This window comes from Hyperolius riggenbachi, chromosome 11, assembly GCF_040937935.1.
Source record: "Hyperolius riggenbachi isolate aHypRig1 chromosome 11, aHypRig1.pri, whole genome shotgun sequence".
Lineage (NCBI taxonomy): Eukaryota > Metazoa > Chordata > Amphibia > Anura > Hyperoliidae > Hyperolius > Hyperolius riggenbachi.
Window position 1 is genome coordinate 225667504 of NC_090656.1, and position 22200 is coordinate 225689703.

The window sequence follows — 22200 nt, forward strand, 5'->3', positions numbered from 1 at the left end:
AAGCAATAGAGAAAGAAAAGCTTTATTTGGTGTGGCATCTGTAGACATATAATAAAGTCACGGAGAGAGAGACACCATATTTGGTGTGGCATCTGCAGACATAGACTCAAGCCATGGAAAGAGAGAAGTCTTACATGGTTTGGCATCGGTAGAGAGAAAATGAAATGGTAGAGGCAGAGGAAATGTGATATTGTTTACAAAAAGTGAAACAAATGAGTGCAGGATATGTCTGCGATGCACAAAATAGTTTATTGAGGCAGAAAACTGAAACAATGGCATTGTAGTTTTTTCCCATTTCCCTATGTTTAACAAATTATGATATTGAAATAAAGTTGCATGGAGAAAGAGCGAGACAGAAAAAAAGAGAAAATGGGGTGGTGGAAAGAGACAGATGCATATGTGATTGACATGGTGTAGATGGAGATGGAGAGAATGAGGTGGAGGAGAAGAGAAACATGATATGTGACTAATGCTGCATAGACAGAAAAGATGATAAGAGAGAGAGAGAGAGAGAGAGAGAGAGAGAGAGAGAGAGAGAGAGAATGGCAGAGAAAGAATGAGGTGGTGGAGGAGAGAAATATGCATGATATGTGAGAGATGCAGCATAAACAGAAAAAGCCAATGGGAGAGAGAGAATGACGTGCTAGAGGGATAGAAGCCTGATATGTGACAGATGCAGCATAGACAGAGACAGACAATGGAAAATAGAGAATAGGGTGGTGAAGGAAAAATAAGTGATATAGAGCATGTGGTGGTGGAGAGAGAAAACGAGAATGAGTTGGTAGAGAGACATGCATGATATGTAAAAAATGCATCAGAGACAGAAATAGAGACAATGCAGGATAAATAATGAGGAGGTGGAGGAGAGAGACATCCAAGGTATGTAAGAGATGTAAGCGGAGGAGAGAGACATGCATGGTGTATGAGAGATGCAGCAGAGATAGAGACAATGTGGGAAAAATAATGAGGTGGCGGAGGAGAGAGACATGCACGGTGTATGCAAGATGCAGCAGAGATAGAGACAGTGTGGGAGAAATAATGAGGTGGCGGAGGAGAGAGACATGCATGGTGTATGAGAGATGCAGCAGAGACAGAGATAATGCAGGAGAAATAATGAAGTGGTTGAGGAGAGAGACATGCATTGTATGTGAGATATGCAGCCCAGATAGAGATATGGACAATGCAGGGCAAAAATTATGAGGTGGTAGAGGAGAGTGACAAGCATGATATATGAGAGATGCAGCCCAGACAGAGACAGAGACAGAGACAATGTGGGAGAAATAATGAGGTGGTGGAAGAGAGAGACAAGCATGTTATGTGAGAGATGCAACACAGACAGAAATAGAAACAATGCTGGAAAAATAATGATATGGTGGAGGAGAGAGACCACCATGATAAGTGAAAGATGCTGCATAGACAGAAAAAGAGACAGTGAGAGAGAGAGAGAGTGTGTGTGTGTGTGTGTGTGTATGTGTGTGTGTGGATGTATATCTGTGTGTGTGTGTGTGTATGTGTGTGTGTTGATGTATATCTGTGTGTGTGTGTGTGTATGTGTGTGTGTGTGTGTGTGTGTGTGTGTGTGTGTGTGTGTGTGTGTGTGTGTGTGTGTGTGTGTGTGTGTGTGTGTGTGTGTGTGTGTGAGAGAGAGAGAGAGAGAGAGAGAGAGAGAGAGAGAGAGAGAGAGAGAGAGAGAGGAGAGATAGAGAGGGGCAGTGGAGAGATAGAGATGATGGTAGAGTGAAGCAGCGGAGAGAGACAATGGGGACAGAGGTGGTGGAGAAAGGCAACAGTAGAGAAAGGCAGCAGAGAAAGATAATGAGGAGAGACGCAGTGGAGAGAGAACAGGGAAAAGAGGTAGTGGAGAGAGACAATGGGGAGAGAGGCAGTAGAGAGGCAGTAGAGAGAGAGAGAGAATGGAGGAGAGATGATGGGGAGAGAGGCAGTGGAGAGAGACAATGGTAGAGAGAAGCAGTGGAGAGAGATACTAGTAGAGAGTGGCAGTGGAGAGAGAATATGGGAGAGAGAGACAGTGGAGGGAGACAATGGTAGAGAGAGACAGTGGAAAGATGACAGACACATTGGAGATGTGAAATACAACTATTTTCAGGTAATCAATGCAACAATATATACAGTAGATACAGTAATCACATAATAATGTAATGAGAGCCTGGATGTCGGCAGTGTTGATGCGGATGTATCATCCAGTGTCTCAGGCACTTCCTCATTGGTTGCCACTGAGTTCTTGGGAAAAAAATACATGTATCAGAGTCCTTTGGGTAAAATAATGTCAGAGAACAAGAGAAATTCTTCATCCATCCCAGAATCCTTCACATCGGCAGGTCGGTGTGCAGGGCTCTCCTTACAAGACTTTGGCAGAGAGGTAAGCCAATAGCGAACCAGCCAGAACAATCCAACCAGCAGCTACAAAGAGTAAAACACAAAGTGAAAATGAGTTTTATAACCTGTGAAATGAATAGGAGAGGGCAGACTATCCCAAATAAAAAGCAAGTGTTTGATTAGGGTGCCACCTGCAGGTCAGACTGTTGAACTTTGTAAGGCCCATACAGCACTTGTTCTACAGCCGTGCAAAAAGGATAAGCAGGCTCCCCTGACTGCAATGTTTCTATCATCAGTGATGTGCACAGGAGACTGTTTCTCTGTGAATACTTATTTTCTGCAACAGTGACTGAAGGGGATATCTGTGCACAAAATTTCCCAGTCCCACCAGCAGAAATGTCCTTTAATGATGAGAAGCTTCTAGGAAGAGCAGTGTGTTTCTATGGAGATGGTTAGAGAGACATCAGCCAAAGTGATCAGAGACAATCACATTGGGTGATAATAATCTAATATCTGCACGCAGGGTTTGCATAAGATACAATTGTATTGATCAGACTGGTTCTATCGGATTATTTCTTACCTGTGTGATGTCCGGCGCTGCTGATATCAATGATGTCTGAAAGAGAAAAACAAAATAGTACTGAAATTCTCATTACGAATTTTATATTACAAGCATTACCCGGATGCAGGCGAGACATCGGGTAATAGTACCTGAAGTGACCCGATGAGATAAGCGTGCATGTACAGTCCCAATCCTAAATAGAACTAGTCTGCCTTCATTTGCTGTCACCGTAAGCATTAATAAACCAGTGCTATACATCACAGTTCCACTGGGGAGGGGGAATGCAGCATTGCTCTTACTGATAACTAATCTGAGGTCATAGATCTCCTGCATGATCGAGGAACACACAGCTGAGTACAGGAAACTCACCACAAGGTCAAGATGTGTCTGTAGGGGGGCTGTATTACAATAATGTTTTTATTGTTTCAGGTAGAAGGCTTTGGTATAATTTGTATAAATATTCGGTAGGTCACAGAAGAGAGGTATAAGGCTCAGGAATAGTTTATATAAATATTTGGCAGGTCCCAGAGGGGAGGTACGAGGCTCAGGAATAATGTGTATAAATATTCAGCAGGTCACAGAGGGGAGGTACGAGGCTTTGGAATAATGTGTATAAATATTCAGCAGGACATAGAGGGGAGGTACGAGGCTTGGGAATAATGTGTATAAATATTCAGCAGGTCCCAGAGGGGAGGTGCGAGGCTCGGAAATAATGTGTATAAATATTTAGCAGTTTACAGAGAGGAGGTACGATGCTCTGGAATAATGTGTATAAATATTCAGCAGGTCACAGAGGGGAGGTACGAGGCACTGGGATAATGTGTATAAATATTCTGCAGGTCACAGAGGGGAGGTACGAGGCTCGGGAATAATGTGTATAAATATTTGGCAGGTCACACAGGGGAGGTACGAGGCTTGGGAATAATGTGTATAAATATTCAGCAGGTCCCAGAGGGGAGGTGCGAGGCTCGGAAATAATGTGTATAAATATTTAGCAGTTTACAGAGAGGAGGTACGAGGCTCTGGAATAATGTGTATAAATATTCAGCAGGTCACAGAGGGGAGGTACGAGGCACTGGAATAATGTGTATAAATATTCTGCAGGTCACAGAGGGGAGGTACGAGGCTCGGGAATAATGTGTATAAATATTCAGCAGGTCACAGAGGGGAGGTATGAGGGTCTGGAATAATGTGTATAAATATTCTGCAGGTCACAGAGGGGAGGTACGAGGCTCTAGAATAATGTGTATAAATATTCAGCAGGTCCCAGAGGGGAGGTGCGAGGCTCGGGAATAATGTGTATAAATATTTAGCAGGTTACAGAGGGGAGGTACGAGGCTCTGGAATAATGTGTATAAATATTCAGCAGGTCACAGAGAGGAGGTACGAGGCTCTGGAATAATGTGTATAAATATTCAGCAGGTCACAGAGGGGAGGTGCGAGGCTCAGGAATAATGTGTATAAATATTCAGCAGGTCACAGAGGGGAGGTACGAGGCTCAGGAATAATGTGTATAAATATCCTGCAGGTCACAGAGGGGAGGTACGAGGCTCGGGAATAATGTGTATAAATATTCAGCAGGTCACAGAGGGGAGGTACGAGGCTCGGGAATAATGTGTATAAATATTCAGCAGGTCACAGAGAGGAGGTACGAGGCTCGAGAATAATGTGTATAAATATTCAGCAGGTCACAGAAGGGAGGTACGAGGCTCAGGAATAATGTGTATAAATATTCAGCAGGTCACAGAGGGGAGGTACGAGGCTCAGGAATAATGTGTATAAATATTTAGCAGGTCACAGAGGGGAGGTGCGAGGCTCAGGAATAATGTGTATAAATATTCAGCAGGTCACAGAGGGGAGGTACGAGGCTCAGGAATAATGTGTAAAAATATTCATCGGGTCACAGAGGGGAGGTACGAGGCTCGGGAATAATGTGTATAAATATTCAGCAGGTCACAGAGGGGAGGTACGAGGCTCTGGAATAATGTGTATAAATATTTAGCAGGTCACAGAGGGGAGGTACGAGGCTCGGGAATAATGTGTATAAATATTCAGCAGGTCACAGAGGGGAGGTACGAGGCTCTGGAATAATGTGTATAAATATTTAGCAGGTCACAGAGTGGAGGTGCGAGGCTCGGGAATAATGTGTATAAATATTCAGCAGGACACAGAGGGGAGGTACGAGGCTCTGGAATAATGTGTATAAATATTCAGCAGGTCACAGAGGGGAGGTACGAGGCTCTTGAATAATGTGTATAAATATCCTGCAGGTCACAGAGGGAAGGTACGAGGCTCTGGAATAATGTGTATAAATATTCAGCAGGTCACAGAGGGGAGGTACGAGGCTCTGGAATAATGTGTATAAATATTCAGCAGGTCACAGAGGGGAGGTATGAGGCTCTGGAATAATGTGTATAAATATTCAGCAGGACACAGAGGGGAGGTACGAGGCTCTGGAATAATGTGTACAAATATTCAGCAGGTCACAGAGGGGAGGTACGAGGCTCTGGAATAATGTGTATAAATATTCAGCAGGTCACAGAGGGGAGGTACGAGGCTCGGGAATAATGTGTATAAATATTCAGCAGGTCATAGAGGGGAGGTACAAGGCACTGGGATAATGTGTATAAATATTCAGCAGGTCACAGAGGGGAGGTATGAGGCTCTGGAATAATGTGTATAAATATTCGGCAGGTCACAGAGAGGAGGTACGAGGCTCGGGAATAATGTGTATAAATATTCGGCAGGTCACAGAGAGGAGGTACGAGGCTCGGGAATAATGTGTATAAATATTTAGCAGGTCACAGAGGGGAGGTACGAGGCTCAGGAATAATGTGTATAAATATTCAGCAGGCCACAGACGGGAGGTACGAGGCTCGGGAATAATGTGTATAAATATTTCTCAGGTTCCAGAGGGGAGGTACAAAATCCTCAGAGATCCAAACCTGGTTCAGTTTATTAAGATTCATCCGATCCCACTTGTCAGCAGAAATTGTGTGTGTTGGTCTCAACTCAAGCCCCAAAACCTGTGTTGAATGACACACTGTCCCCCAATACTACATGGCACATGTTCATGTAAATAAATATAATAATTACATACTTACCCATAGTATTATTTTTTATAAAGCATATAAAGCACCGACATCTTCCACAGTGCTGTACAGAGTACATAGTTATCTCTAACTTTCCTCAGAGGAGCTCACAATCTAATTCCTACCAAAGTCATAGTCTAATGCCCTACCATATTACTATTATGTATTTATATAGCACTGACATCTTCCACAGCGCTTTTCAGAGTACATAGTCATGTCACTGACTGTCCTCAGAGGAGCTCACAAACTGATTTTATCATAGTCATAGTCTAATGTCCTACCATATTATTATATATTTACTGTATATAGCAATGAGATTGTCTGCAGCACTTCACAGAGTACATAGTCATGTCACTGTCCTTCCTTAGAGGAGCTCACAATCTAATGATACTATAGTCATAGTCTAATGTCCTACCAAATTGATACTATGGGCTTGATTCACTAAGCTGTGCTGCTAAAACAGCGCAGCTTAGTTTGAGCAGCGCAAGTTAAAATCCGCAGTGCATGCTACAGCTAACTTACGCATGCTCCCTTGTATTTAGTGGCCGCTCCTGTACTCCCACCCTGAGCCCTGTCTCGCCCTGTAGCTGTTTAGGATGCGATCCCCGCACTTTGATTGGCCCAATAGGCTGTCAGTCACTTGACAGGCAGCACAGCTTAGTGAATCAAGCTCTTTGTATTTATATAGCACTGATCATTTCTGCAGCATCTTACAGAGAACATAAAATGCATCTGGAAAGTATTCCTAGCGCATCACTATGTCCACATTTTTTTATGTTACAGCCTTATTCCAAATCGGATTACCTTCATTTCTTCCTCAGAATTCTACACACAACAACCCATAATGACATGGAAAAAAGTTTACTTGAGGTTTAAGCAAATGTGTTAAAAGTAAAAAAAAAATACAATCAGAAAGCACAAGTACATAAGTATTTACAGCCTTTTCCATGAAGCTCAAAATTGAGCTCAGGTGCATGCTGTTTCCCCTGATCATGCTTGATGTTTCTGCAGCTTAATTTGAGTCCACCTTTGGTGAATTCAGTTGATTGGGCATGATTTAGAAAGGCACACACCTGTCTACATAAGGTCCCACAGTTGACAGTTCATGTCAGACACAAACTAAGCATACAGAAATTGTCTGTAGACCTCTTAGACAGGCACAAATCTAGAGAAGTTTACTGAAAAATGTCTGCTGCTTTATAGGTCCTAATGAGCACAGTGGCCTCCATCACTCGTAAGTGGAAGCAGTACAAAGCCATCAGGATTCTTCATAGAGCTGGCCAGCCATCTAAACTGAGCAATCGGGAAGAAGCGTCTTTGAGAGGTGACCAAGAACCCAAATGGAGTTCCTTAAGTCCTCCTTGGAGAGAGGAGAACCTTTCAGAAGGACAACCATCTCTGCAGCAATCCATCAATCAGGCCTGTATGGTATAGTGGCCAGATGGAAGCCACTTCTTAGTAAAAGGCACATGGTTGGCTGCCCATCTGGAGTTTGCCAAGAGGCGCCTGGAGGACTCTGTCTCAAACCATGCGAAACAAAATTATCTAGTCTGATGAGACAAAGATAGAACTCTTTGTTGTGAATGACAGGCGTCACATTCGGACGGAACCAGGCACCACTCATCAACAGGCCAATAAGATCCCTAGAGTGGTGGAATCATCATGCTGTGCGGAAGGGGATGTTTTTCAGCAGCAGGAACTAGAAGACTAGTCAGGATAAAGGGAGGTGACTGCAGCAATTTACAGAGACATCCTGGATGAAAACCTGCTCTAGAGCACTCATGAACTTAGAATGGGGTGGTGGTTCATTTTTCAGCAGGACAACGACCCTAAAGGTGGCCATACATCTATGAACTTTGCGGCCAATCGACCATCAAATGCAATAACTGTTATCAAATCGGATGAAAATTGGTTGTGTCAAGAGCATGCCCAATCGACAATGCAATTAATTTTGTGCCAAAATTGGTCGCATGTATTGATCGGACATGCTGCAAGTAGTTGGGTTGTCGTGGTCGACCCAGTGCCCGATGCAGTATATTTTACTTGTCCATGCCTGCCGCTGGCTTCGGGCTCCGTCAGCAATCCCCACGTTGAGTAATGGGGGTGTAACGTCACACACATACCTGCGTAGACACCGGCAACCATGTGGGATGCATGTATGCAGATTGCGGACGGAGCCAGGAGTCAGTAGAGGAAATGGACAGGTGAAGTATACTGCACCAGGCATGGGGGCGCACATTTTAATCAGTGAGACAGCGTGGAGGACGGCGGATGCGGAATCACAAGGCTAATTAACAAGGGATTTCGTGCTGAGGTCGATCGGGAATTGGCCTGAGGTGTATGGGCAAGCAATAGATCTCTCTCTGATCATAGAGATATCTGTTTCTTGGTTGATCTGCCCATGCATCATCTGATTTATCAGCACCTTTAACACTTAAAGAGACACTGAAGTGAAAAAAAAGTCTAAATAACCATACACAGGTCATAGTTACCTCCTGTGTAGTCTACTCATCAATCTCTTTCTCCTCTCCTGCATCCCGTTTGTTCACTGTGATCAATGGAATTTTCCGTCCTCCATTTTAAAAATGGCCATTACCCCATAACAGCTTCCTGGTCAGCACACTGTTAAACTGTAATATCACCCACTTTAGCCATAGGGAAACATGGACATGACCATGCACATTCAGTTGTAACTGACAGCTGCTGATATATAACTGACAGCAACTGGTATATTTCAGTTGTGACAAAATATTGTCAGAACTGGAAGGGATCGCTGTAAGAAGAAAATGGTGAGCTTCTGAGAGGAACTGACGGTGAGGTTAGTATGTACAATTCATTTGCAGCTACGGCATGTGTTTATTTTAAATAATTTTCCTTGCTTCAGGTTCCCTTTAAGCCAAGATACCAAAGGAGTGGCTTTAGGATAATTGTGTGAATGTTATTGAGTGGCTCATCCAGAGTCCAGACTTAAATCCAATTGAACATCTCTTAAGAGATCTTAAAATCGCCGTGCACTGAAACTTCCCAACCAACTGATGGAGCTTGAGAGGTGCTGAAAAGAGGAATGGGATAAATGGCCCAAGGATAGGTGTGCCAAACTTGGGGCATTATACTCAAAAAGACTTGAGGCTGTAATTGTTGCCAAAGGTGCATGGGCAAAGTATTGAGCAAAAGCTGTGGATACTTATGTACATGTTATTTCTCTGTTTTGTTTTGTTTTTTTAATCTTTAGTTTTAAAAGGTTTTATTTGACAAGAAAGTAATTTACATTGGCTTCAATTCAATAGGCAGTTTAGACTAGTCTACTGATCAGGGCCAGTTTAAGCAACAATGGGGCCCCAGGGCAAAATAAACCTGGGGGGCCCCCCCAACAGATACCCCAGAACAAAAATCGGCATTAAGGGACCTTTTTTGCAGCTGTTATAGTCAGAGTGTGAAGCCCCAATCGGTCGGACTCCACATGCTGGCTACCCCAGCCTGCATGGGGGACAAGGGGTTAAAAAGTTTCAGGAGGGAGGACCCCACATAATTTAAAAAAAAAATTCCCACACTCTAATCATAAAAAAAAAAATTGGGAAAATAGGAAAACATGCCAGGGATCTTCATACAGCCTTATTGTGGCTGTGTAGCGATCCCTGGCCAAAGCGCTGCGGCTGCGTATAGACCCCCTGGAAACCCTGTCAGGAAATGTATTGCTCTTTTTTTTTGACACATGTAAAATTACACTACCGTTAGGTTTGCTACTAAAAGTGACATTTACCGCATTTAAAAGTATACTTATTTCCTTTGAAACTTTAAAATCGATTGTCTCAAAAACTGTAAGTTCTTTTTGAAAAATTGTTTTTTCCTCTTATTCACAATGATCTCCTTAACATATCCTGAAAATTTAGGGTTTCTAGCATTTAAGGTGGATTCGCTATTAACCATTAAAGTTGGCAGGTTTTTAAATGTGTATTTTTTTCCTTTGAAACTTTAAAGAAAACCTGAACTGAACATTAAAAGTCAAAATAAGCATACACAAGTCATACTTACCTCCCATGTAGTCTACTCCTCAATCTCTTTTTCCTCTCCTGCGTCCTGTTTGTCCACTGTGATCAATGGAATTCTCCGTCCTCCATTTTGAAAATGGCCATTACACCATAACAGCTTTCTGGTCAGCACACAGTTAAACTGTAACATCGCCCACTTGAGCCATAGGAAAACATGGACACATCAGTTCTTCTCTCAGCTGTAACTGACAGCAACTGATATATAACTGACAGCAACTGATATATTTCAGTTCTGACAAAATGTTGTCAGAACTGAAAGGGATCATTGTCAGAAGAAAATGGTGAGCTTCTGAGAGGAACCGATGGCAAGGTAACTATGTAATGTTCATTTGAAGTTACCTCGAGTGTTTATTTTAAATAATTTTACTCAGTACAGGTTCTCTTTAAAATCGATTTTCTCAAAAACTATAAGGCCGATTTGAAAAAAAATGTTTTCCTCTTGTAGCCACTGGGGGCCCCTACAAGCTCTGGGGCCCTGGAGCAATTACCCCCTTTGCCTCTATGGTAGCGCCGGCCCTGCTACTGATGGTTTTTAGTCTACTGATGGTTTGGTCAGTTGCATCAAAGGGGAATTCACTATTACCAAATGTTTTAGACCTGTTTTTAGACCTGGTCTAAACCATTTGGTAATTAGGTGGGTAAAGCAGGGGAAATGATCAAAAGATGCAATTCACAAATAAGTATATATGACTGACATCCTTCTCCTTTGATGAGCTCTCCTCTGCATACAATTAAACGCCTGCATAATTAATTCAAAAGGTTCCATCCTCGCACCTAAAATACCTCACAGAATTCCTTTACCTAAACAAGAAATCAGCTGGTCTAATCTCTGTCAGAAAAAGTGGGCGTGGTTACTCCTTGTTTGCCTTTGTGAACTGTGTAATTACTGAATGTTAGACCAGGTCTAAAAACAGGTCTAAAACATTACACCAAACCATCAGCAGACTAAAAACCATCTGTAGACTAGTCTAAACTGCTTAGTGAATTGAGGTCATTGTAAGCAAAAAAGCATATAACTGCCCCATTGGGACAAACATGTAAGATAAAAATCAGTCATGTCTTTGATTGTCCTCAGAGGAGCTCACAATCTAATCCCTACCATGGTCAGGTGTCCATCGCAGTCAAAGATCAATTTTAGGGGTAATCCACTTAACCTATCTGTGTTTTTAGAGATTTGAAAGGAAACCGAGTGCCCGGAGGAAAGCCACGCAGACACGGGGAGAACAGACAAAACAGGAAACTCCATGCAGATAGTGCCTTGACTGGGGTTCAAACAATGACGTATTTTACAATAGTACATAGAAGAAGGCACTCTATCAGCTTCAAACTTCCCTTTCTTTTATTGAGCAATCACGACACACTCAGCAAGTTTGAAACCAATGAAGTGCTTACTTCTATTCATTGTCCCAAACATAAAAGCTGTGATAAATCAGCTGAAAACAAGTTCTGTGCAGTTTCTGGGGTTCTTTTTTTGTCCAATAGCAAGGCTTGGGAGGTGGAAGGGGTGGGGCTAGCCCTATGATTGAAGGAATAAATAGCTAGCGCTCAAATTAGTGAAAAGACGAGGTAATTTGGCCACCGGCAAAATCCGGAGCTCGAATTACAAGTCCACCCCCAATCCAGAGTTGCTACAATTCGGTGAGGGATTAATACTTAACGCCGGCAGGAGTTTGGATAGAGCAGGTTGAGCTGTCTTACGACCTCACCCTGCGCCCAAATTTGACGGTGCCATTTTTTAATAAACACACTGATCATTTTGAAGCTTTCGCTGATAATCATCCTGTGTGAATTATATAGAAACAGGAAGAATAAACATAATTAGATGACTTGAAACCATATTTTCTTCATGTGAATTATACTCACTATTGAGTTGGACTGGTATAGACAGTGTTGCTCCCCCATCAGTAGATGCTGCCCTAGCCTGAGGGTGAGAAAATAAACAGCTTTATGAAACATTTATATGTATAATCATCATAATTCTTACTACTAATAAGCCCCTCCTCACAATCATTCTGTGTGGGTGACAGTTCCCTATAGCACCACTCTGCTGAGAGTAAGAAGTGCTGACTGCACTACCTCTGACAAACCTCTCACATGCTGACCTGAGCATCCAATGGAAGCTGAGCGGGAGGAAGGGGGAGGACTTTCAATACAGAAAGCAGAAGCTGATTGTTAAAGGGAACCTAAACTGAAAGGGATATATATGTTTCCTTTTAAACAATACCAGTTGCCTGGCAGCCCTGCTGATCTCTGTGGTTGCAGTAGTGGGTGAATCACACACCTGAAACAAGCATGGAGCTAATCCAGTCTGACTTCAGTCAGAGCACCTGATCTGCATGCTTGTTGAGGGGCTGTGGCTGAAAGTATAAGAGACACAGAATCAGCAGGAGAGTCAGGCAACTGGTATTATTTTAAAAGGAAAAATCCATCACGAACAGGCGAATCTGGCAAATCTTCAACGGGCAGGTGAATTCTAAAGCCTATAGGGACTGTTTCTGGCCACAAAAGTGATGGAAAAGTTGTTTAAAGGGGCCTAACACCTGGACCGTGGCATGCTGGAGTGGAATCCATGGCAAGCAACCACAAAGACATTTAAGGATTACGTCAGACGTACATATCTTTGCTTTTACTAGTTCACACCTCTTGGATATAAATGTTAGTCCTCTCGGCGGCAATCTTTGTGTAGTGGTGTGTAGTGGCCGTTGTGCTTGTGCGCACAATCATGGTAGTGCAGGCGATTGCAGTTTTCCAGCCTCTATGGTCAGGCTGAGGTAGTTCAATGACAGTCAAATGACCAAAAAAACACTGATTTTGCACTAAGGCCTTATACAGGGGGCAGTAGTGGATACTAGATGCCAGTAGTGGTGGTGAAGGATTATTGGGTTATGGTCAGTGCACTATTAGGACCAGCAGACCTATCTACAACAGCTAAATTGTGCACTGGACACAGAAGATCAATACAATAGCAAGAAAAACAATGTACCAGCCCTAAGAAGGACTTAGCTGTTCAGGACAATGTGGTATCAGCAAAAATCTGCACTGAGGACACCGAACATAGGCCTACTGCTCTCCCTGTCAGCAGGACACTCTCCCTGATCTGCCTTGCACAGAAGCCAAACGCACATTGCAAATTGGCTTCTTTCCTGGCTTTCTGGTAGGTGGGGGAATCTAGGTGGGAGGGATAGCTTATTGGCTGCAACATTAGAGATGTCGCGAACATAGAGGTTTCCGTTCGTGAACGGCGAACTTCTGAAAAATGCTTGCGAACAGGCGAATATGGCAAACAGCTATAGACTTAAATGGTAAGGTGAATTTTAAAACTTACAAAGACTGTTTCTGGCCACAAAAGTGATGAAAAACTTGTTTCAAAGGGTCTAGCACCTGGACAGGGGCATGCCGGAGGGGGATCCATGCCAAAAGTCCCACCAAAAATTACGTAGTTGATGCAGAGTCAGGTTTTAATCCCTAAAGGGCAGAAATCACATTATGCACAGCTCTGGGTGTCAGTGGGCTGTGGAGTGTCACACACAAAAAAACACATGAGAACAATGTGCTAGCCCACAAAAGGTTGTTTGCTGCTAATAAGGAACAAGGACACAGGCCTAGCTAATGCTTTCCCTACAAATCTGGAGCAAGTCTGACCCTGCTCTCAGTAACAGTCAGCTAGTGTTGGGCGAACATCTAGATGTTCGGGTTCGGGCCGAACAGGCCGAACATGGCCGCGATGTTCGGGTGTTCGACCCGAACTCCGAACATAATGGAAGTCAATGGGGACCCGAACTTTTGTGGTTTGTAAAGCCTCCTTGCATGCTACATACCCCAAATTTACAGGGTATGTGCACCTTGGGAGTGGGTACAAGAGGAAAAAAAAATTAGCAAAAAGAGCTTATAGTTTTTGAGAAAATCGATTTTAAAGTTTCAAAGGGAAAACTGTCTTTTAAATGCGGGAAATGTCTGTTTTCTTTGCACAGGTAACATGTTTTTTGTCGGCATGCAGTCATAAATGTAATACATATAAGAGGTTCCAGGAAAAGGGACCGGTAACGCTAACCCAGCAGCAGCACACGTGATGGAACAGGAGGAGGGTGGCGCAGGAGGAGAAGAAGGCCACGCTTTGTGAGACACAACAACCCCGGCCTTGCATGAGGGCAAGAAGCGTGCGGATAGCAGGCTTTGTACCGCCATGCAGTCATAAATGTAATAAAGATAAGTGGTTCAATAAACAGGGACCACGCGGCAACGCTAACCCAGCAGCAGCAGACGTGATGGAACAGGAGCAGGCGCAGGAGGAGAAGGCCACGCTTTGTGAGACACAACAACCCAGGCCTTGCATGAGGGCAAGAAGCGTGCGGATAGCATGCTTTGTACCGCCATGCAGTCATAAATGTAATAAAGATAAGTGGTTCAATAAACAGGGACCACGCGGCAACGCTAACCCAGCAGCAGCAGACGTGATGGAACAGGAGGAGGCGCAGGAGGAGAAGGCCACGCTTTGTGAGACACAACAACCCAGGCCTTGCATGAGGGCAAGAAGCGTGCGGATAGCATGCTTTGTACCGCCATGCAGTCATAAATGTAATAAAGATAAGTGGTTCAATAAACAGGGACCACGCGGCAACGCTAACCCAGCAGCAGCAGACGTGATGGAACAGGAGCAGGCGCAGGAGGAGAAGGCCACGCTTTGTGAGACACAACAACCCAGGCCTTGCATGAGGGCAAGAAGCGTGCGGATAGCATGCTTTGTACCGCCATGCAGTCATAAATGTAATAAAGATAAGTGGTTCAATAAACAGGGACCACGCGGCAACGCTAACCCAGCAGCAGCAGACGTGATGGAACAGGAGGAGGCGCAGGAGGAGAAGGCCACGCTTTGTGAGACACAACAACCCAGGCCTTGCATGAGGGCAAGAAGCGTGCGGATAGCATGCTTTGTACCGCCATGCAGTCATAAATGTAATAAAGATAAGTGGTTCAATAAACAGGGACCACGCGGCAACGCTAACCCAGCAGCAGCAGACGTGATGGAACAGGAGCAGGCGCAGGAGGAGAAGGCCACGCTTTGTGAGACACAACAACCCAGGCCTTGCATGAGGGCAAGAAGCGTGCGGATAGCATGCTTTGTACCGCCATGCAGTCATAAATGTAATAAAGATAAGTGGTTCAATAAACAGGGACCACGCGGCAACGCTAACCCAGCAGCAGCAGACGTGATGGAACAGGAGCAGGCGCAGGAGGAGAAGGCCACGCTTTGTGAGACACAACAACCCAGGCCTTGCATGTGGACAAAAAGCGTGCGGATATAGCAGCAATGCTTTTTGCCGCCATGCAGTCATAAATGTAATACAGATGAGAGGTTCAATAAACAGGGCCCGGAAACGCAACACCATCCCAGATGTTCATTGGTCATGTTACTTGGTTGGGGTCCTGGAGTGTTGCGTAGTCATTTCCAATCCAGGATTGATTCATTTTAATTTGAGTCAGACGGTCTGCATTTTCTGTAGAGAGGCGGATACGCCGATCTGTGACGATGCCTCCGGCAGCACTGAAACAGCGTTCCGACATAACGCTGGCTGCCGGGCAAGCCAGCACCTCTATTGCGTACATTGCCAGTTCGTGCCAGGTGTCTAGCTTCGATACCCAATAGTTGAAGGGTGCAGATGGATGGTTCGACACAGCTACGCCATCTGACATGTAGTCCTTGACCATCTTCTCCAGGCGATCGGTGTTGGAGGTGGATCTGCACGCTTGCTGTTCAGTGGGCTGCGGCTGCATGGGTGTCAGAAAATTTTCCCACTCCAAGGACACTGCCGATACCATTCCCTTTTGGGTACTAGCTGCGGCTTGCGTTGTTTGCTGCCCTCCTGGTCGTCCTGGGTTTGCGGAAGTCAGTCTGTCTGCGTACAACTGGCTAGAGGAGGGGGAGGATGTCAATCTCCTCTCTAAAGTCTCCACAAGGGCCTGCTGGTATTCTTCCATTTTGACCTGTCTGACTCTTTCTTCAAGCAGTTTTGGAACATTGTGTTTGTACCGTGGATCCAGAAGGGTATAAACCCAGTAATTGGTGTTGTCCAGAATGCGCACAATGCGTGGGTCACGTTCAATGCAGTCTAGCATGAATTGAGCCATGTGTGCCAGAGTCCTACCAGAATCCTCATCATCCTCTTGTGAGCGTTGTGATAGTTGTTGTGATGCATCATAGTCGTCACCTTCCTCCTGGTCTGCTTCTGCTGACCATTCGCGTTGAATTGTGGAAGTCCAACGTGCACCGCTCTGGCCCTCGTCAGTGGTGGCATGAAATTCCTGCTCCAACTCCAGCTGTTCCTCCTCCTCTTCTTCGTCATAGCTGCTGGGGCCAGCGTTCCCTGAGGCGGATGGCCTGATGTTGGTACCATCACGCTGATCGTTTTCTCCTTCAGATTCCCCCAGTTGCATCATGACAGCTGTTTCCTTGATTTTTAACATCGACCTCTTCAGTAAACACAGCAGTGGTATGGTAATGCTGACTGAAGAGTTGTCACTGCTCACAAGCAACGTGGATTGCTCAAAATTTTGGAGGACTTGGCAGAGGTCCAACATGTTGGCCCAATCGGATCCACAGAAGCTTGGCAGCTGGCCGGATGCGCCTCGGTACTGCGGACCACTGCACTCTTCTGCTCGCAAAAGCGGGCTAGCATGTGCAGCGTAGAATTCCAGCGCGTAGGGACATCACACAGCAAGCGATGGTGGGGGAGATTGAAGCGCTCCTGCATCTTGGCGAGTGCCCCCGAAGCAGTACTGGAATTTCTACAATGTTTGGACACTCGACGCACCTTCAACAGCAGATCGGGCACGCCTGGGTATGTCCTCAGGAACCGCTGAACTACTAGGTTCATCACGTGCGCCAGGCAAGGGATGTGTGTCAGCTTAGCCAACCTTAAAGCGCGAATGAGATTACTCCCATTATCACACACAACCATGCCCGGTTTCAGGTCCAGCGGTGCCAGCCACAAATCCGTCTGTTCCTTTATTCCCCTCCAAATTTCCTCCCCTGTGTGCTGCTTATCCCCAAGGCAGATTAGCTTCAGCAACGCTTGCTGACGCATGCCAACAGCTGTGCTGCACTGCTTCCACGATCCTACTGCTGCTGGGTTAGCGTTTCCGGATGAGGTACAGCTTTGAGATGCGTTGGAGGAGAAGGAGTCAGAGAGGTAGGTGCTGCTGTTATCCAGTGGGAGGGACGGCGGTGCAGCTGTTTGTGGCGTGGGCAACACCCGTGCCGTAGCAGGTGAGGAATCGCTGCCAGGCTCCACAAGGTTCACCCAGTGCGCGGTAAGGGAGATGTATCGACCCTGGCCGAACGCACTCGTCCAGGTGTCAGTGGTGAGGTGAACCTTGCAGGCAACGGCATTCTTCAAGCTTCGGGTTATTTTGCTGACCACGTGCTCATGCAACTCAGGCACTGCAGAGCGTGCAAAGTGGTAGCGGCTGGGAACCACGTAACGTGGGATGGCCACTGACATCATGCCCTTGAAGCTGTTTGTCTCCACCAATCGATATGGCAGCATTTCGCAGGCCAGAAGCTTGGCTATGCTGGCTGTTACTGCCACGGCCCGGGGGTCATTTGCTGGCAATTTCCTCTTGCGCTCAAACATCTCCGACACAGACAACTGAACCGTAGCGCTGCACACGGAAGGGCTGTTGGTTGTTGTGTTTGATGAACACTGGGAGACCTCAAGAGCACTACTCCGGAAAGTGACAGTGTCAGCGTCGTCTGATGTTTGTGAATGTTGTGAACCACGCAATGGCTGGGCTACTGCTGCTGCTGAGGCGGGTCTGGTGGTGAGTCTGGTGAACCCAAGGGAGGCAGTGTTGTTTCTGGTACCCTGTCCTGACGCGTTTGCCCAAAGAGTGGGATGTTTGGATAGCATGTGACGGCTCATGCTGGTGGTGGAGAGGTTGTTAATATTTTTCCCCCTGCTCAGGCGGGTCTTGCACACCTTGCAAATCGCCATGGTAACATCCTCAGTGCAGTCTTCAAAGAAAGCCCAGACTTTGGAGCACCTGCCTCCTTGCTGGCGATTTCTGTTTGCTCCTCTTTTGCCTCTCACTTGAACTTCCACGCTTGTGGTGCCTGAAATTGCGCGCCGCCTACCTTGTGGCACAAGGCGAACTCGTGCAGCAGTGTGTTCTTCAACAGACTCATCTGTGCTGCTGCTACGACGGCGATGTTCTCGTTCACAAACAAAATCTGGGTCTCTGTCCACATTGTCCATACCCTCCTCTTCCATCTCCTCAAACTCGTCATATGTCATTGTGGGCCACCGCCGTGGAGTAGAGCTCCCCACAACAACCTCTGCGCAGCACACTCCAACGTCGTCTTCCAGATCTTGTCGGCCGACCTCCTGCAATTGCAACCCCTCCTGCCCAAATTGCTCTGGGATTTGGGTTTCCGAGTCCTCTTCGGACTCGCCTTGTATTTCAGTGCGCGGTGCATTTCCCACAGTTAACGGTTGTGAATCCAGGCACAACATTTCTGGCTGTTCCTCCATTGACCTTTGAAAGGTGGAAGTTTGTTGGGCTGGGAATAGCTCCTGCGAATACCCCATTGTGTCCTGAGGTAATTCATCGGACTGGTTATCTGGCAGTTGTGTGCGTGGTGTCGCTGCCGGTTGTGTCAGCTTTGTGCCCACTGGCTCCTTGTAACTGGCTGAGGACTCGGACCTCGTGCGTGATGTGCTGGTGCTGCTTAACCCACTGCTGGACGCTTGAGAGGTCATCCAAGTAATTATCTGGTCCTGTTCTTTTGGATTTGTGAGGGTTGTTGTCCTGGACAACATGGGCGGTATTGAGTGGGTTTTCTTGGGTGCTCCCCTGTGGCCTGTACGTGAACCGTCAGGGGAAACACCTCTTCCCTTGCCCCTCCCTCTTTCACCGGATTTCTTCCTCATTTCACTTATCCTTACAGTACACGCTGACTGGCAGCAGTACAGTGGCAGTACAGAAATGCTATACAGTACCACTATTCCCAGCAGCGACACAGAGCACAATGCTATACAGTGACGGGTGAGCGGTGTACCACTATTCCCAGCAGCGACACAGAGCACAATGCTATACAGTGACGGGTGAGCGGTGTACCACTATTCCCAGCAGCGACACAGAGCACAATGCTATACAGTGGCGAACGAGCGGTGTACCACTATTCCCAGCAGACACAGAACAGTACACAGAATGCTATATAGTGTGGCTGAACGAGCGGTGTACCACTATTCCCAGCAGACACAGAACAGTACACAGAATGCTATATAGTGTGGCTGAACGAGCGGTGTACTACTGTTCCCAGCAGACACAGAACAGTACACAGAATGCTATATAGTGTGGCTGAACGAGCGGTGTACTACTGTTCCCAGCAGACACAGAACAGTACACAGAATGCTATATAGTGTGGCTGAACGAGCGGTGTACCACTATTCCCAGCAGACACAGAACAGTACACAGAATGCTATATAGTGTGGCTGAACGAGCGGTGTACTACTGTTCCCAGCAGACACAGAACAGTACACAGAATGCTATATAGTGTGGCTGAACGAGCGGTGTACTACTGTTCCCAGCAGACACAGAACAGTACACAGAATGCTATATAGTGTGGCTGAACGAGCGGTGTACCACTATTCCCAGCAGACACAGAACAGTACACAGAATGCTATATAGTGTGGCTGAACGAGCGGTGTACTACTGTTCCCAGCAGACACAGAACAGTACACAGAATGCTATATAGTGTGGCTGAACGAGCGGTGTACTACTGTTCCCAGCAGACACAGAACAGTACACAGAATGCTATATAGTGTGGCTGAACGAGCGGTGTACTACTGTTCCCAGCAGACACAGAACAGTACACAGAATGCTATATAGTGTGGCTGAACGAGCGGTGTACTACTGTTCCCAGCAGACACAGAACAGTACACAGAATGCTATATAGTGTGGCTGAACGAGCGGTGTACCACTGTTCCCAGCAGACACAGAACAGTACACAGAATGCTATATAGTGTGGCTGAACGAGCGGTGTACTACTGTTCCCAGCAGACACAGAACAGTACACAGAATGCTATATAGTGTGGCTGAACGAGCGGTGTACTACTGTTCCCAGCAGACACAGAACAGTACACAGAATGCTATATAGTGTGGCTGAACGAGCGGTGTACTACTGTTCCCAGCAGACACAGAACAGTACACAGAATGCTATATAGTGTGGCTGAACGAGCGGTGTACCACTGTTCCCAGCAGACACAGAACAGTACACAGAATGCTATATAGTGTGGCTGAACGAGCGGTGTACCACTGTTCCCAGCAGACACAGAACAGTACACAGAATGCTATATAGTGTGGCTGAACGAGCGGTGTACTACTGTTCCCAGCAGTGACACACAATGACTGGGGGGGACCCTGGCTAGCGTGGCTGGAGCGCGAACTACCCTGCCTGCCTACCCAAAGCTAAACCCACAGACAAATGGCGGAGATATGACGTGGTTCGGGTATTTATTTACCCGAACCACGTGACAGTTCGGCCAATCAGAGCGCGTTCGGGTCCGAACCACGTGACCCGTTCGGCCAATCACAGCGCTAGCCGAACGTTCGGGGAACGTTCGGCCATGCGCTCTTAGTTCGGCCATATGGCCGAACGGTTTGGCCGAGCACCGTCAGGTGTTCGGCCGAACTCGAACATCACCCGAACAGGGTGATGTTCTGCAGAACCCGAACAGTGGCGAACACTGTTCGCCCAACACTACAGTCAGCACAACTGCCAGCAGATAATTGATTCTATATAGTTAGCGCAACTGCTTTTTGAATGGGGGGTGCGAGGGTCCAGAAAGGGGTGCTAGCTGATTGGCTGCCATGTGTCTGCTCACTGTGAGGTAAGGGGATCAATTTTTAGCTCAATGATGATGTATAGAGGTGAATCGAACACGTCAAATGTTCGCTGTTTGCTGCGAATGTGAACAGCCGATGTTCGCAGAATACTGCTCGCCAGCGAACTGTTCGGGCCATCTCTATGCCACATGTCTGCTGACTCTGGGGTGATGGGCAAAGTTTGGCTCCATTATAATGTATAGGGGGTGGGTCGAACACGCCAAGAGTTTGCATGCTAATGCGAACACCCCTTTTTCGATGCAAACTATTCGCCAGCAGAACAGTTTGGGCCATCTCTAAAATATAATACCACACAACATTGCTTTTCTTTGCATGAGCACACACTACCTGCTATCGCCGATAGCTCACTCCCAGTTCCAGCTAGATAGGCGCTTCTTGTAAGGCAAGGTCTCTATATGCTGAAGATCAGGTATGAGTCTGAATTAGGATTTAATGTTGGACGTATGAGCCACAAAAAGGCTAGCACATTTGTGGCCTGAAAAGCAGCATGAACAGCAGGAACGGAAAAAAATGGCAATGTCCTACCTTGCAGGAAATACGAGTGGAAAGGGGTAAGGAAGAAGAAAGAAAGAAGTAGAAAGCTTCAAATGAAAGCAAAACATGTTTTTATTTTGAATAAAGTTTTTACTGGTGATCCTTTGTTCTAAAGAGGAAGTATAAGGAAAGAAAAAGAAAGACTACAGGAGAAAAAGAAGATAGAAGTATGGGGAAGAAGAATGACTGCAGTAGAGAAGGGAGAGAGCAGGATGAGGAAGAAAGAATGCCACAGAACAGAAGCAAGATAGAAGTATAAGGAAGAAGAAAGATTACAGAAGGAAAGGGAGAAAGAAGTATAAAGAAGCAGAAAGACTATGGAAGAGAAGGGAGATATAAGTATAAGGAAGAATAAAGAATAGAGGAGAAGTGAGATAGGATTATAAGGAATAAGAAAGAAGACCACAGGAGAGAAGGAAGATAATAACAATAAGAAGTATTCCAGTATTTGTATAGCGCTTTTCTCCTGTCGGACTCAAAGCGCTTGCAAGGCAGCCACTAGAGCGCACTCAGAGGCAGTGTTAGGGATTCTTGCCCAAGAAATCCTTACTGAATAGGTGCTGGATTACTGAAATGGGTAGAGCCAAAGTTTTAACCCAGGTCTCCTATGTCAAAGGCAGAGCCCTTATCCATTACTACCCGGCCACTACTAGACAGAAGATAGATAGAATAAGGAAGAAGAAAACCTTCTGCAATATGTTACTATCTTCCTAAGAGTTGA

General features: G+C 45.9%; 1 protein-coding gene across 1 annotated transcript in view; it reads right to left on the minus strand.

The window, feature by feature from the left end:
• Positions 1 to 1723: 1723 nt before the first annotated feature.
• The window catches only part of LOC137538263 (pancreatic secretory granule membrane major glycoprotein GP2-like), a 58840-nt gene continuing 38363 nt past the window's right edge, over positions 1724 to 22200 (minus strand). Inside the window, exons 4-6 of the mRNA XM_068260327.1 lie at positions 11904 to 11961; positions 2918 to 2953; positions 1724 to 2421 (exon numbers count right to left, since the gene is read on the minus strand). Of these exons, the coding sequence (XP_068116428.1) occupies positions 2360 to 2421; positions 2918 to 2953; positions 11904 to 11961 (156 nt within the window). The 3' untranslated portion in view covers positions 1724 to 2359. The remainder of the gene's footprint in view (positions 2422 to 2917; positions 2954 to 11903; positions 11962 to 22200) is intronic.